Raw genomic sequence first — 16,622 nt, 5'->3', positions numbered from 1 at the left:
CAATACCTCAAATCAAATTATCCGTAGCATAGCTAAATTAGCAAAGGGGTGAAAAAATCATGGAAGTACCACACCCAGATTGGTTCCCAACAAGGGAGGAGGCATAGTGACAAACTTTTTTTATCCGCAAAATCTCGTTTTTCAAAACACTCGTGAGAAATTAAAAATATTTCATAAATCTTGCATTTTTCGGCAAAATCTCGACAATAAAAATATAAGAAATATTTTTATAAGAAAATATTAATAAAACTATTAAAAAATAAAAAAACATGATTTTTCATGATAAATATCCATTTAAAATGTAAATATCACATTTAAGTCGTGGTATTTATGTTTTTTTCATAAATCTTGAGATATTTTGAAAATCTTATGAGAAATTGCCGTTTTAAAGTTTCAGGCAACTTCTCGCGATATTATCGCAAGATTTTTCATAAATTTTGCGATATTTGTCACTATGGGAGGAGGTATGAATTGTAACAAATTTTTTTATATAAGAATGAATTCTGGTAGGGGTCTACCTAACCTCTCTTGCCTTTCAAAAAACAAATAAATATCATGTTTTAAACTTGAAATCTATGTTTTTATCAGCTATTTATCATAAAAACCATGTAGTTTTTATTTTTAAATATTTTTTATGTATGTTTTCTTATAACTTTTTAATATTTTAATTGATTTTTACTACTAAGATTTTGCCAAAAAAATGCAAGATTGCGGGTTTTTGGCTCTCGATATTTTGCAGTTTTTAACTTTTGTCACCATGTTATCATGAAAGGATTTGAAGGAAACATAAGCCTACTAAGAGACCAATCCCTTTTTATTTTTTTTGCATATCAAACATTGGTCACAAGTCAATTTATCAACAACTTGTCATTTGCATCAGATATCGATTATATACAGCTTATATATCATTAATCTCTGGCAACCTAGTTACTGTTAAGTACACAGAAATGAGTAAATTTGAGGCACTAAATCAATTTAATTAGCTGTTTGACACGTGAACTTAGATGAAGACAGAAACTGCAAAAATAAGGCGTTGAGAAGGCAATTTTCACAGCAGCAAATGTTCAAGTGAACCAGAAATGAAAAAACAAAACCACTAAAATATAAGAACACACCAAGAACTTAGATTATACCCTGAATTAAAGGAATGCAGGCTTAAAGCCTTAAACAGAAGGGATAGCATGAGAAAAAAATCAAACAAAAAGAAGAAAAAAAAGTAAATAGAGTGCAAGTTGCAAAGACTTGCACAGAATTAAAAAGACTAGACCTCTAACCATGGCAAACCCACAAAGTAAAAGAAAAACAAAGAACAGAAAAAAGAAAATAAAAAATTAATTACCTTCTATAAAAGTGGATGACAAAATATCAATAAGTAAAAAACTAATTACCTTTCACGATGACATGGTACATCTTTCACTGTGCTGCTATATGATACAGCTCGGTCCAGTTTAGGCAATCCTTGCATTTGTGCATTGGTGCATGCATGCGTGAATTAAAGATAAATCTATAACCTAAATCAGACTGACGTTTAACGGGGGTTCGAACAGCTAGTGCACGTCACCTTGTGTTGGGACATTGCAAGTTCAAATCCCAATGGTATCATTGTATAATTGGTAGGGGTAGGAGTGTCAACGGGCCTGGTATACCTGGACCATACCCAAACCAAACCCTATAGGTCCGGGTGTAAACACCCTAAAATTTTCAAAATTTTGTAAATATTTTTTTTTTGCCCCTGACCCCTATTTTCTAAGTAATTGAGTTGATTTTGAGCTAAAATTCCAGTTATTTCTTGGATTCACTGGAATCAGAATCCATTTTATATATCTGACTCGATTTTGGATCCGGATCCAGCATTAAAATCCAAATCTGAGTCTCGTTATACAATTTCCAAACTAAAATTGCAAAAATGCCATAAATAATTTTTGAAAGGCTCAGACAGTCGGTCCGACATCCAATTGGATCCATGACTCTGTATTTTCTCAATTGGATCCAAACCCGTTTCTGAAGAAATCAAACCCGAATTCTCAGAAAACCCTTTTTTTGTAAATATTTCTCAAAAATTAAAAAAAATAAAAATAAATAGTTTTAAATCTCTTACTTTCCCCTAGTTTTAAAGTTTTTATGTCAAAAATACAAAAAAATCAGAAATTACAAAGAAAAACAGAATAAAAATTCAAAAAATGGAAAAATACGAAAAAATGGGTCTTAGAAGCCCTCCTTGAAATTTTTCTTGTTATTAAAACCATCTTTTTAGAAAACCCTTAAAAAAGAACCATTTTTCTGAAAAATTTCAAGAAGCCTTAGGACCTGATTTGTAAAAACCCCAACGGTTTTCTCTTATAAAAGAAAACCGTAGGGGGCATCGATGGGCATCTGTCTTCTGCCTCTCCACCCGAATCCCTCCTTCTCGATCCCTCTCTCCTTTGGTGTTTCCCCTCCCCACTGAAGGAAATCCTCCTTCCTCCTTCAGAATTCCTGCAAAGCAAGGTAAGATTTCCTCCCTTTATCTCTGAGTTTTCTCGATTTCTCATATAGTTTTAACGCCTCTTCAGAATTCAATTTCTTTTGTTCTTTTCGTCATTGGCTAATTGCATATATTTCTCCATCTGCCTTCTAGTTTCCAATATCCATATATGTTTCAAGATTCATGGTAGATTTTCGGTTTTCCTTACGTATTAAGGACCGACGATGCCTCGCAATGGCATCGTCGATCCATCTGGGTTTTAAACTCTGTCTTTGCATTTATTTTACTTTTTTTTTCTTTGATATTTCTGATTTCTCTTTCAGTTCTTTCTGGTTTTGCCCCATCAAAGCACTGTTGGTGGTATTGGGTCGCTCATGGCTACCTCAACCCACCCATGTGCGACAACAACGAAACATTTGTTCTGACACTTTATTTTCACCATTTATTTCTTTAATTTTCATAGGTTTTAACGTTTGTTCATAGTTCAAGTTTCTGCTTTTGCTTTCATTATATGTTTATATATAATTTCTCATCGATATTTTTATTTTTCGTGCTTACTTCGGTTTCAAATTTACATTGGATTTTCGGTTTCGCTTTATACATTTCCTTACATACGGGTAATCGGCAAGGCCTCACAAGGGCATCACCAACTCACCCAGATTTTGCATTCCAATCTGCTTTCGGGTTTACTTTTGTTTTCCCTTTTCGTTTTGGTTCCCTTTCTCTTTTTGTTTTTTTATCCCCTGTTCATATTTTAAATTCCCTTCAGGTTTTGATCTTTTGATTATGTTTTGATATATCGTGTGGTGTTCGATTCCCCATTTTTTTTCTTTTCTTTTCTTTTTCTTTCTTTTTTATTTCATTCTGATTTTAATTATCTGTTTACGTCAAACCTGATAGCCCATCGTCATCTTCCTTTTCAGTTCTATAATGCCCTCCATTCGTAGACCCTCTCGCAATTAAGCTCATAGCATTACAGTTGGTCCCAGTATTGCGTCTATGATACATTCGTGTCTACTGTGTCTTAGATATCAATTTTCCCTTTCAGGTTTAGCTATATATCATAGTCTAATTTCATTATCAAGACATCCCCTCTAATTATCTTCTGCATTTTGCATTGCATCAATGTGTTTTGTATTCCATCGGTATAAGCTGATTTGGGTATATTCATTTCAAATATCACCCTGCTTCTATTATGTTCATGGAAGTCGATTATCCATTCTTCAGAAGTTGCAAAGGGGGGGGGGGGGGGCTAATGGTATTACAGCAAGTCGGTATGATCCGACTAGAAGATCATATGGGGATTGAGACACAGAATTTATCTACTGTGATAGGAGTTAAAAAAGATCTAACGAATGCATTATACATCATCTTTTTTTTTTGACTAAGAGTGTTGTTTCAATACATGTCATCGATAAAAGGCATCCACATGCCCACAAATTTGTCAAATAATCAATCCACTGGAAGTTTATCTGTCACCCCAAAAAGGAGAAATGATCTAGAGTTTTTGAGAATCAGCTGACTAGATCTCTTCTAGAAGCAACCTCTCAATTCCCGTGCAGGTTTTCAAAGTCGGATGGAGCGTCAATTTTTTTTTACATGGCCATCGTAAGTCTCCACAAGATGATGACCATGTGATCACCAAGGATGATGTGAGGTTGTCCGTCTCATTCAAGCATCTTCAACGATTGTCTATGCGGAGCTGAAAGAGAAGGGAATAGCTTGGTCCTCTGTGGTGACCTGATTCTCACCCTGCTAAGTGCCAAGAAACAGAGGTTCTGTGATTACAAAAAAAAAAAAATGAATGACACTGTTCCTCCTCCTCCCCAGTAGTGTGCATCCATTGTTTGGACATCAACATCTCTCCACCTGTAAGTGCACCACCACTGGTAATTCCGTCAGAATCCTGTTTGGTTTGAAGGACCAAGTGAGGAGTCGAACACCTCATTTTATTTTATTTTCTGTTTCCATGGTTTTGTTTGAAGAAGCTATCTGCCTCATTTTAATGATTTTCTTTCTCCTTTTGCATTCATCTTGTTTATTGCCTCCCATGGTTCGATTTTCTCCAATACGTCCACCTCTAGTTAGTGGACATAGGAAGTGTGGTTTGTGGCAGAAAACTTCAAAAATAATTGATTGTCTAGGACCGGATACAACTGATGGACTTTGTTCTCCAAACAAGTCATTTGCAGGTTTTGACTCATCTGGGTACTACTTGCTACGCTAGTAGCATACTTCAATGCCTCTACATGAATATATATTTTAGGAATGGGTTTTTCACCGGCGCTAGATATTTTGAAGTAACATCCTCTTCCCCATTCACCTCATCCCCATCCGATGTATTCACTATATGTCATGTTAGCCTCCACTGCATTTTGTTCATATTCATAGCATATCATTTTGATAAGCTTATAATACATCAATTGATAAGCTTTCAGCATATCAATCAGTATACCCATAGCATAATGTGTTTGTAACACCTCATCCCGCTATCAAGCATATCAGAGGCGCATGTAAGGTCTGATTCTTGTAATAAGTTACCACAATAGCATGTGCCATCATTCTCTGTATATAAGTATTTGTGTATTACTCATCGACTTTCTCATCATACATGCATATATCATTTCATTGTCAAGTTGTTTACTTTGAATGAAGGCGTCCAAGTGCCCTGTAACAGGGAAGCCTACTATTGGTCATCTGTTGTCCCCACATTGCAGCAACACCCCCTTTACCATCCATCTCTCTGTCATGTTCCCTAGCACTTCAGCTCACCTGCTGGCCACACCTTCATCACCTTCTGTCTTGTGCAGCCCCACCTCACAACAGCCATTTCACACTATCTCACCCATCTCTTTACCATCTGCACTTTCAGCACACTTTCACTACCACGTTACCATCACTCTGCCCATCACCACTACACAACATACTTGCTCTTAAGGCATTTCTTGTAAATTGCACTTATCACTCCACTATATCCCCACTAGCTCTTGTTGTTATGCCACCACCTCAGTCATCTCATCACTGCCATTATCACCTCCACAAAACATTCAACCCGGTCACCTGTTGAACACCATTTTCAACATCCATATTTGCCACCACCTCCTGTACAACAATGGTAGGTGCAATCAGGTGGGATGAAGATGTCATCAACAGAAGAGCTAATCCCAGATTGCAACTACTACACTTAAGTGGCTGCATCACGAATGATGATTTGAAGACAAAGCAGCTTTGTTCCAAGTAGCTTTCCAACTGATGAAAGGTTAAAAATTAGAGAAGTCAATAGTGATCAATGACAAAACTGTCAACTATAATACCTTCCTCCATTTAGCCTATCCTTTCCATTGCTTACCTACAACCCCACTCTAATTCCACTGCACATCCCAACCCTTGCACCATCATGTTAGTCACACCCATTACAGTAAGGTTGTTGCCATCTATATCATTACACCACTACCTCCTTCTTTGTTACCTCAACCCTATGGCATATATCTTACTGTCATAATTCCCTGTGTATAATATACATAGCTGCATCACATCCACCTACTCTGCATCCATGTCATATAGGACATATATATGCATACATATATATTACTTCCTATTCTTCCACACCTTAGATCATAAATTAAGCATAAGGTAGGTATAGGAGTATCTCACCGTTTACATCTCTAGAATCAATATGATATGTGCAATCCTCCTCTATTTTTATGCTAACCAGGTGTTTTGTAGGAAATACAGGGAAATTACCATTTTTTTTCCTAGAATTAAAAACTCCGGTGATTTTAAATTAATTTCAAGAATGTAATAATTAGATATTAATGAGGATTTTATATTTCCAGTATTAGATTAGAATATGTGAGCATTGCAGGTATCCTAAATTGCTTGTTTCATATCATTTTTCTTTTTATTTTAAAAATCCACAAATGGGAACACAGATGACACGTGTACCATTCTAATGAGAGGTAATTAATCTTAAGTAAATGACCCACATTGATGACCATAGTCAAAATATGGACAATGCTTAGGGTTTTTATCCTTTATGGAATAACATTGAATCCACACTGGATCTCTTTTAAAAATCATCATATTTTCTGAAATTTTCTTCCTTTATCAGAGTTTAACTTAAAATTAACTCAAAATATATATCAATGGCCATAGTCAGGATATATTAAGAGTTAATTTCATTTTTAAACTATATAAAGACACCAAAAATATGTTTCATTCTTCATTTGAATTTAAATATGATTATTATATAATATATTTTATGACCATAGTCAGAAATGTATTATATCTTAAATCTTATTTCAATTCATTTAAAGAATGAAATATGCTTTTCAACAAACCAATTTCAAATTCTTTTAAATTCATTCATCATTTAGGATAGAATTACATCATATTTTCAAAATTCTTTTGCAAAATTCAAGTGATTTTGAGATATATTTTCAAATATTTTCTTCATTTCTCAAATCAATCTTCAATTTTTATTTCAATTCATCTTTCTATCTCATTTCAAAATTCAAGATTCAATTTCAAGGTCCTATTTGACTTTGAAAATTCGAATTCACTCATATATTCTAAATTCAATCCTAATCCAATTTCAAAGTTCAATTTAACTTTGAAAAATTCAAATTCATTTTCATTTCCAGGATTCAATTTCAAATTCAATTTAGCATTTCAGATCAAGTTTTAAAGTTCAATTTAACTTTGAAATTCCTGATTCATCTTCTGATTTCAAAACTCAAGATTTAAATCAAGTTTGTCTTTTATTTTTTAAAATCTCCAAAGTTCTAACTAAAGATTGAGTCTTGATTCTCAATTCAAAATCAAGGTTTTGAGATTGAGTCTGAATCTCAAAATTCGATTTTTCCTAAGTTTAAAGCCCATTTTTAAATTCAATATGGGTTTCCAAAACCCAGATTCATCTTCAAAGTCCTATTTGGATTTTCAAAATCCAATTTCATCTTAGATTCTAGATTTAGAACCCAATCCCACCTTGGATTCAGATTTTCAAATCCAAGTTCATCTAGGATTCTAGATTTCAGGATCCAATTCCATTTACGATTCCAGGTTTCAGATTCAATTCCATCTTAAATTTCAGACACTTGATCCAATTCCATTCAGGATTCCAAATTTCAGATTCAACTCTATCTTGAATTCCAAACTTCGGATCCAATTCTATTTAGGATAACAGATTTTGGATTCAAATTTCATCTTGGATTCCAGACTTTGGATCCAATTTCATTTAGGATTCATATTTCGGATTCAAATCCATCTAGGATTCCAGATTTTAGATCAAATTCTTTTCCAGATTTAAAATCCAATTCTATTTCCAATTCTCATTTCCAAAGCCCATTTCAAATCTATTTCTCAAGTCTAAAATTCAAAATCAATTCCTGTTTTAGGTTCTGAATTCAAAATTTCCTTTTTCAAAATTGATTCTTGAAAATCGATCCAAATTCAAAGTGCATTCTGACTTTGAAAATTCATTTTTATTTCAAAAATTCCAATTCCTTTTCTCTTCATCTAAAGGCTTATCTTTCCAAATTTTGATCACTCCAAGACTTGGAATTTCAAATCTCTTCTTCCAGATCTATTTCAAATTCTTAGTTAGATTCAAACTGTAACTTTTTTTCAAATCAATTTCAATTCTTTGAATCATTTTTTCACTACATTATCAAATTTATTTTAGAATCACTTGGAAAAATCTCAAATTTCTAAACTATTTTCTCAGAAGCATATATCTCTGCATTTGCATTACACAAGCATGATTCTTTATGCATTTTAGACTTAGAATAAATTCTTAGATAATATTTAGGTAAAGGAAAAGGCATAAATTCGATCCTTGGTTGGATTACCCTTGGTAAAGGCGTCAGGAATGATCAAACCTCGTACCGATGAGCGAATCCCGTCTCTCCATTTTTCCGCAAATTTTTAAAACAGAGACGAGTAATTTTAAAAATCTTTTTCAGAAATTAAGGTCATGTGAGACCTTCGCAAAAGAGTTCCTCTCTCATTTTTCTTTCTTTTCTTTTCTCTCTTTTTTTCTGTCTTTTATTTTGCCTTCAAAAAGGGAAATAGAGGTTAGAAAGGAAAACGAGAAGAAAAAGAGAGGATGATACAAGAGGAAAAATTTTGTGATGATCACACCAGGTATGGTAATAAATAAGAAGACCCAATTAAGATTCGAGTCCGAACTCAAAGGTCCGATTAATACATACCAGACTTGGACCCGACCTGAGTTTCGATTAAGATTCATATTTTTTTAATATAAAAATGATAAAAAATATGGTTTTACCGGGTATGGTTTCGGGTGTGGTTCATGTCGTTCTTATTGGGTTTGGCTATGGTTTTTCTTATAGTGGAACTGATTAAACTCGAGATCAAACCTGATACCATACCCGAAAATCCGGTCCAAGTCTGGTTTTACCTATGTCCAAACCAAACCTGATCCGTTGACACCCTAGGTAAGGGTCTGCCTAACCCCAGCTTGCCTTTCAAAAAAAATAAAGCAGGCTAACGTTTCCACATTAATCCCAAACTTAATCTACTTTGTGTGCCATTTTCCAATCGAAACCTAACCAAAGATATTTGGTTGTCTTGTTCGTACCATTTACTAAATTTGTTACAGACACAAATTCAACACACAAATCTATAAGTTTTGTGAAAGTACTGCATAGGCATTGTGAAATTATAGGAATCAACCATTGGATCGTGTATTTTCTATGAAAAAATACGATTTTTGAATTCTTGAATATTTATAAAGATTATGAGCAACTGATTTTAAAGCCTTAAAAAAATCTTGTTTATGCATCAAAATAAGATGATTCAAGAGTAGGCTCTTATAAAATCAAGCGTAGATCATATCGGTATGGTTAGATTAAGAAAAAAGAACAAAAAAATATAAAAACTGCACTTCACACATTAGTTCTCATAACCTAGTGACTTGCTTTCCCTATATATACATAGAGTCACATTAATATGAGAGCTGAAATATGAGACTAAAAATATGAGCATTTTCAGCACTTTTTTTGCAAATCCAACCATGTGGCATGGTGAATTTGATACTATTCAACCATTGGATCATGTATTTTTATGAAAAATATGATTTTTAATGCTTGAATATTTTTGAAGATTATGAGCTATTGATTTTAAAGTCTTAAAGAAATCGTGTTTATACATCAAAATCGGATCATTCAAGAGCAGGTTTTTATAAAACCAAGCATGCAAATCACATCCTTACGGTTAGATTCAAGAGAAAAGAATAAAAAAATCTATGAAAATCATGGTTCACACATTAGTTCTCCTATTCTAGTGATATATATATATATATATAGTAATGGATATGTGCCTTTAGAGCTTTGAAAAGATTGTTTCTATTTTTTTCTAAAATCAGACCATAAGAATGTGATTTATATGCTTGATTTTGTAAGAATCGGCTTTTGGATCGGCCTATTCCAACACCACGTTAGTTTTTTGTAAGATTAAAAAATTAGCAGTCTATAATTTTTTAAAATATTTATTGCTGAAAAAATAATCTTTTTTTCTCAAAAAACATGATCCAATTGTGATTTTCTAGCAAATCAACCACGTAAAACATATCTAAAGGATCAGATTTTTGAAAAACAACCTATAAACCCTGATCAAATTTAGATAGGCACGAGGTAGGCACAAAACACATCATACACCTACCCATTACTATATATATATATAGATATATAGAGAGAGACATGGGTAGGTACCTGACCCTTTTTGTGCCTACCGATCATGTTTTTTTAAAAAAATCTGACCTTACGTATACGTATGTGTTATGTATAATTGATTTGCTAGAAAATTGAACTTGGATAATGTTTGTTTGAGAAAAAATATTTTTTTAAGCATTGAATATTTTTTAAAAATCTAACTTTGTGTTGGAATCAGAACAAATTAAAAAAACAATAGAAACAATCTTTCCAAAACTGGGTAAGCACGAAAAAGCGTCAGGCACCTGCCCATCACTAACCAGTGGCAAATGTTATACCTTTAAATAATTAGTCTTGAATAGCAAGCAGTAATAATTATGTCAATCATCCAATAACAACTTCCAGGACTTCAAATGCTGAGTGAGAACCTCCTTATATTTTTGACAATTTTTGACTTGCAAACTTTCGGTTTTTGAAAGTGTTGAAAAGAACGAAATAGCGCATGATGACCCAATTGCTCAAGGGCCTGGTGGTGCCTGGTTGATGCACATTATTGAAATTCCTTCCCCCACATGGGGACTCTCTGGGCGCATCACATATGGCTTGCCACAACACCTAAGCAACATGTCCTGTTTTGGCATCTTGGGGGATCCTCTTCTCTTTCTCCTCAACCCATTCCCTCCCTTTATTCCTCCCCTTTCTCTCTCTAGGGTTGGGGTTCATTGCAGTACAAGATGCTCCCTGGGACTCAGTGGGTGCCATTCAGATTTGTGCTCTGCACCAACCATGAATTAGGCATCCTTCGGGTAAAAATGATCCCAACTTTCCCTTCCCTCTTGCTTATTGATTTTTTCAGTCCTCACTTTCTTCTTTTCCTTTTCTCTTTTTCTTCTTTTCATAGGGTAAAATTTGCATGGTGTTATCAATAATCCATATGTAGGAGAGGTTTTGCATTATGGGTATTGTTCTTTTGCTGAATTGAACTTCGTTGGTTTTCTTATTGGCTTAGTTTTAGTGGGTCTTCATCAGTTCTTTTATTGGTTTTTGTAATTTTTCCTCGATTGACTTTGTTTTTTATTATTGTCTTTTTCTCTTCTTGGTTGTTTTCATGTGCGTTTGAATTAATTGAAATGGTTAACAATTTAATTTCTTCATGTCGTATTTGTAGAAATATTGGAGATGCTTTCGAGTATTTTGGTTTTCTAATTATAGGCCTTTTTTTCATGAGAAGAAATTAAATTGGCATTGTTGGTTCTGTTAATTTATGGGGTATTCTAGATATTGGGTTTTCATGATTTCCTCTTTATTGACCGTGCTGCTTATTTAACGATGAGAAGAATGTGTGGTGGATGGTAATGTGCTTCTTTTCCTTATGGTTTGTGTATGCCTGATTATGTTGTTAATTTTTATTCGATCTTGGCAATTTTGTTGGAATAATAGTCGTTAGGTAGCTCTGATTTCCATAATTCATGAGTTTCTGTTTGATTTATGGTGGACCAAAATCATAGTTAAAAAAATGGTGAATTCCCTTTATTAGCAGTTTTGGTTGTGTGTATTAATCTTTTCTTGATTGATCTATTAGAATTTCTTTTGACTAGATATCTAGAAGCGTATGGGTTTTGCTTCTTCATCCTGAACTCTGTTTAGTTTATCATATCTTCCCTAATTTATATGGTTAGTTTTTCTGTATTTGCTTCCTTAGAAGTTCTGAACTCTAGGGCTGAATGTGAGGGAGGCCTCAATAGCAGACTCACCTGGAACCAGCTTGGCTTGCTTGAGTTGTGTAAAACAATACTGACAATACTGTAATGCTAGTGCTATTCTCACTGCCAAAGGTGTGTAGGTAAAGGTGCATAGCAATGTGGGACATGCTCCTGCTGGATAGAGGAACATTTTATGGTTGAGCTCTAGTGTTCATGTCCAAATGCTGTAAATGTGCTGTTGCATCTATACATATATGAGTTGAAGCTTGAACATGGCTGAGCCTTGGGTTTATCTGTGATTCAGACATGTCTTAGTGAAGCTTGAGCTTGGCTTACTCAAGTTCAGGTGAGTAGAGCATCACTGATTATCTTTTTAACACCAACTTAAAATATAATTAGAGGTATATATTGCTATTCAAACATGAGACCTTCCTGGACTACAGAAGGTTGTGGTGCATATATATATATATATATATATATATATATATATATATATATATATATATATATATATATATATATATATATATAGTGATGCGAACATGCTAAATGGGTTGGTTTTTAGGCATTTCCAGAGCTTTTTTTGTGATTCCGATCCTATAGATGTGTTCAGCATGGTTGATTTACAAGAAATCAGCACCAGGATCATGTGTTTTTGATAAAAAACGATATTTGGAGCTTCAAAAATTGACAAAGATTTTGGACCGTTGATTTTTTGGACCTTATAAAAACCCATTCGTGTGTCGGAATTGAATGCGCCAAGAGCTGATCCCTATAAAATCAAGTATGTATATTATTTCTGTATGGTCAGATTTTAAAACTAAAATGAAAAAGGCCTGGAAATCCCATTTAGCATATTCCATTTAATATGTTTGCATCACTCTCTCTCTATCTACACACACACACACACACGTGGGTGTACATTTTTTTTTTCACTTTTCTTTTTTGAATTTTTTGTGGATCCAACCTTACAAATGTGATATACATAGTTTGGTTAGTAGGGAACAGGTTTCATATCATAGAAGATTTAAGCAATCTTTTCAAGGTCTTCAAAAATCAATGGACCACAATGTACCAAAGTTTCATGACTCAGAAAAAAAAATTGCATTGAAAAAATAGGATCCAAGGTCCAAGCCTAGCAAAGAAACTATGCTGAATGCATCTATGAAGTCAGATTGAGTGGATACAACTTGCAACTATGATCTTCCAACTAGATTGTACATATAGTAGACAGTGACAAACACACACACAGAGTTGGCTGAGACTGTGCATGAGAACAGCCATGGAGTCATCTGCCCAAGACTGGCTTGGTTCATTAGTTTTCAGTGTGGAGGCCCTTTCTGTTTGGATGTCTGAATGATATTGGAAATTCTTTCTAGTCTGCAGTAGCTTTTATCAAATGTTACATGATAAGATTACCCTCTCCCACCCCTCTTATGTTTTAAGCCTTCCAAGAATTCCCTTTTTGTTTTTGTAGTAGTCATGCTTTAATATGGAAAGACATGATGGCTCCGTAGCTAAAAAAGTGGAGGCCTATTTGGTAAGGACTTGTATTTGAGATTTTCTCTTTATGACTTTTGCCATTTTTTTCTATTTCTATTTTTCATAAACTCAATGACTTACACATTGTCTGCTTTTTAAGAAGCAGGGTGCTGAGCTGAATCCACCTGGTACCACAGAGTGTGTGAAAGTTATGGATAGTGAAGCAGCACCTTCGTTCGTATTTGACCAGGGACTATACTACCCTGCTTCTGCTGCCTATTATGGGTATTACTGTACAGGTGAGGCCTTCTTTGTGTTTCCTGACACTTGTAATTGTTTTCAAGCATTTTCATTCAAATCATACATTCTGGTTTTCATGTCCTATTAGGTTTTGAAGCTGCTGGAGACTGGGGTGATCACACTAGAGTTTTGCAATTGGATACCGCAGATCTCCATTACTCTGTAAGTTTTATTTGTATGTCTTTTGTATTTTGTACATGCCCTTTTTTTATCATATGTTTGGAACTGTTTGAACCAGTCCACAGGACGTGTGCATGGGATTGACTGAGGCCTCTGATGATCCCTGATCCTGTTGCAGAAATTGTGCGGGCCTCATTTCTTGAGTTCTGAATTGATTTTTTTCCCTCTTTGTCACCTTGATGAAGCTAATGCTTTGTTAGTTTGTGTTTTTTTTTTCAGAATATGCAAGCTGAAAATTTGCCTTATGTATATTATCCACCTAATTTCGGATATGCACATTCTGCTTACAACCCATTCAACCCCTACATACCTGGAGCTATCATTGGCGTGGATGGCCAGTTTGTAGGATCTCAACCATATTATAGTAGTCCACCGTATCAGCATATAGTATCTTCTCCCAGTTATATTCCAATAGTTATGCAGCCTAGGCCTGATACTCCTACTTGTAGTTTACCGGACACTTCATTACCTAATGTTCCCGTCTCAAGTGCTAGTAGATTAGATGGTGTAAGTGCAACATCTGCAGCATCATCTTCTGTGAGTACAGTAACCATTCCTGATGGCCCTTCTTCACAGTCTTCCAAGTCTGGAAGAAAAGGGCAGAGTCGGACTGCTTCTGCTCAGAATCTTCAATCTGTGGATGTAAAATCTGCCTCAAGTGTTAGTAGAGGTGCAACATGTGCAGCACCTTATTCATCTATGAGCAGAGTAAGTATCTCCAATGCCTCTCCTTCACAGTCTTCCCAGGCTGGAAGACAGGGGCAGAGTCAGAGTGCTTCGGTTTTGAATCTTCAATCTACAGATATAAAATCTGAAAACTCTGAAGCGTCTGAGGGTGCTGCCAGGCAGTTTGCATCACCAGAAACGTTTTCTTTCACCAGTATTTCTGGCCTAAGCACTTCTCAGGTCAGCCAGGTATGTCCAATTTGATTTTCCACGTGTGTGTGTGAACATGTGTGCATGCACATGTGTATGGGTGGGTGGTTGGGTGTATGTGATTAGGTGTGTGGGTGTATGCTGACAAATTTTTTTCTGCCAATTTCACTTACTAGATCTCAAGTGTTCCTGCATCTATTAAAGTGAAAGATTATGATCTGATGAGGAGAATGCCACCAGTTCAGAGCTCTGTCAACATTACTACAGCTGCAGCTGTTCATGGAAATGTTCCATCCAGTGGTCATGTAAGGTCTGTGACTAATAAGTGTAACATACCATTGCATTTTGGTATGGTCAGGATCAATGTGGATGGAAGTCTAGATGCATTCAGTGAACAAAACAAGGGTCCTAGAACGAACAGGATTAAAAATCAGTGGACATCTCCCCTTTCTTTAAAAGTATATTCAACTCAGGCAGTTGGTAGTGACATGCAGGAGAACATTTTGATTTATGCTGATCAGTACAATAGAGATGGCTTCCCTGTTAGTTATCTTGATGCCAAATTCTTTGTGATAAAGTCTTATAGTGAGGATGATGTGCACAAAAGCATTAAGTATAACATATGGTCAAGCACTCCCAATGGAAACAAGCGGCTAGATGCCGCTTATGAAGATGCACAGAGAAGGTCTGGAGGGAAGCGTAGGGCATGTCCTGTCTTTCTCTTCTTTTCTGTGAGTTGTCTAACCACTCCATTATGAGATATCTATTTTGATCTTGTTCTGGTTCCATATCATTCAAATTTTCCCCCCTTTTGTGCAGGTTAATGCAAGTGGGCAGTTCTGTGGTGTTGCAGAAATGATTGGCCCTGTTGATTTCCAGAAGGATATGGATTTTTGGCAGCAAGATAAATGGAATGGTAGCCTTCCAGTGAAGTGGCATCTAATAAAGGATGTTCCCAACTCTAATTTCCGTCACATAATATTAGAGAATAATGAAAACAAGCCAGTGACTAATAGCAGAGACACACAGGAGGTAGGTGAATGTGATTGGTTTGATTCTTGCAGAAATTTACTCTTTGTAGAGTGGTCCTTCTTTTCCTTTAAAGCTTTTAGTTGAGATGCAATGAATCTTGAGTTTGATGTGAAATACTGCAGCACTTCTTCATGACTTATGATAACAGCCTGTTATGGCTGTGTTTTTCTTGTTGTTGTGATATCCTTGCCAAAGGTACATTTGCTTTCAGGTTTCATCTTGAGATGCTAGTGAAATTCCTGTCTGGCAAACAGTGGGAGGTAGGTTTTGCTGGCAGGAAGTAGTGGGTTTCCAAAAGTCTGGAGATTCTTGCAACTTAAGATTAAACCCTGTTTATATCAAATTCACCAAATGGTTGTGGTTACTTATAGCCATGGGGAGTGAACCTTATGATTTTTTTTTTCAGTACAGTAGTGATGTGGAAAAAAGATTAATTTATTAAGCAGTGTAACTGCTCCTTGGTTGTGAAACAAAAAAAATTCTGCCACAAGCCATGCCATGTAGGTATGGGTGTGGGTATGGGGTACGCCACAGGAATTTCTAAATGGATGTGTACAGGGGTAATGATTATTTCACACGTGCACACAACACACACACACAGAAATGCACAAATACTATATTTTACAAAATTTTATGCATATGAAGTTGCAGACTGTCAATTATAAAGTAAAAGTCTAAAACATGTTAAAAATATATAATTGACTAACAATTAATAATCTGAAGGTATATAATTAACATTGGAATGTTGGACACTTGATTTCGAGTGTTGATGTCACTGCATCGTGGGTTAGGTAGTTGAGTTTGAACCAGGTACATTCAGAGGCACACGTGTACACACGCTATCTTTCAAGTGATAGTTTCCCCATTTAGGATCAAGTCCTCGGTGTAATAAGTACTCGTGCAACTATG

At 35.2% G+C, this 16,622-nt stretch overlaps 1 protein-coding gene across 1 annotated transcript; it reads left to right on the top strand.

Moving 5' to 3' along the window:
* Positions 1–15,031: 15,031 nt before the first annotated feature.
* Positions 15,032–15,997, top strand: LOC149845732 (YTH domain-containing protein ECT4-like). The gene is made up of 3 exons (XM_089989171.1): positions 15,032–15,412; positions 15,501–15,766; positions 15,925–15,997. Exons 1-3 carry the CDS (start codon positions 15,032–15,034, stop codon positions 15,995–15,997), a joined length of 720 nt encoding a protein of 239 aa, XP_089845297.1.
* Positions 15,998–16,622: the final 625 nt, after the last annotated feature.

This window comes from Nuphar pumila, chromosome 2, assembly GCF_984573655.1.
Source record: "Nuphar pumila chromosome 2, dmNupPumi1.hap1.1, whole genome shotgun sequence".
Taxonomy (NCBI): domain Eukaryota; kingdom Viridiplantae; phylum Streptophyta; class Magnoliopsida; order Nymphaeales; family Nymphaeaceae; genus Nuphar; species Nuphar pumila.
This window is presented reverse-complemented; position numbering and strand designations above follow the sequence as displayed.

Coding starts and splice junctions, on each gene's coding strand:
- LOC149845732 (XM_089989171.1), top strand. CDS start 15,032: ATGGTCAGGATCAATGTGGATGGAAGTCTAGATGCATTCAGTGAACAA. Junction 15,413..15,500: donor CTGTCTTTCTCTTCTTTTCT/GTGAGTTGTCTA, acceptor CCTTTTGTGCAG/GTTAATGCAAGTGGGCAGTT. Junction 15,767..15,924: donor AATTTACTCTTTGTAGAGTG/GTCCTTCTTTTC, acceptor ATTTGCTTTCAG/GTTTCATCTTGAGATGCTAG.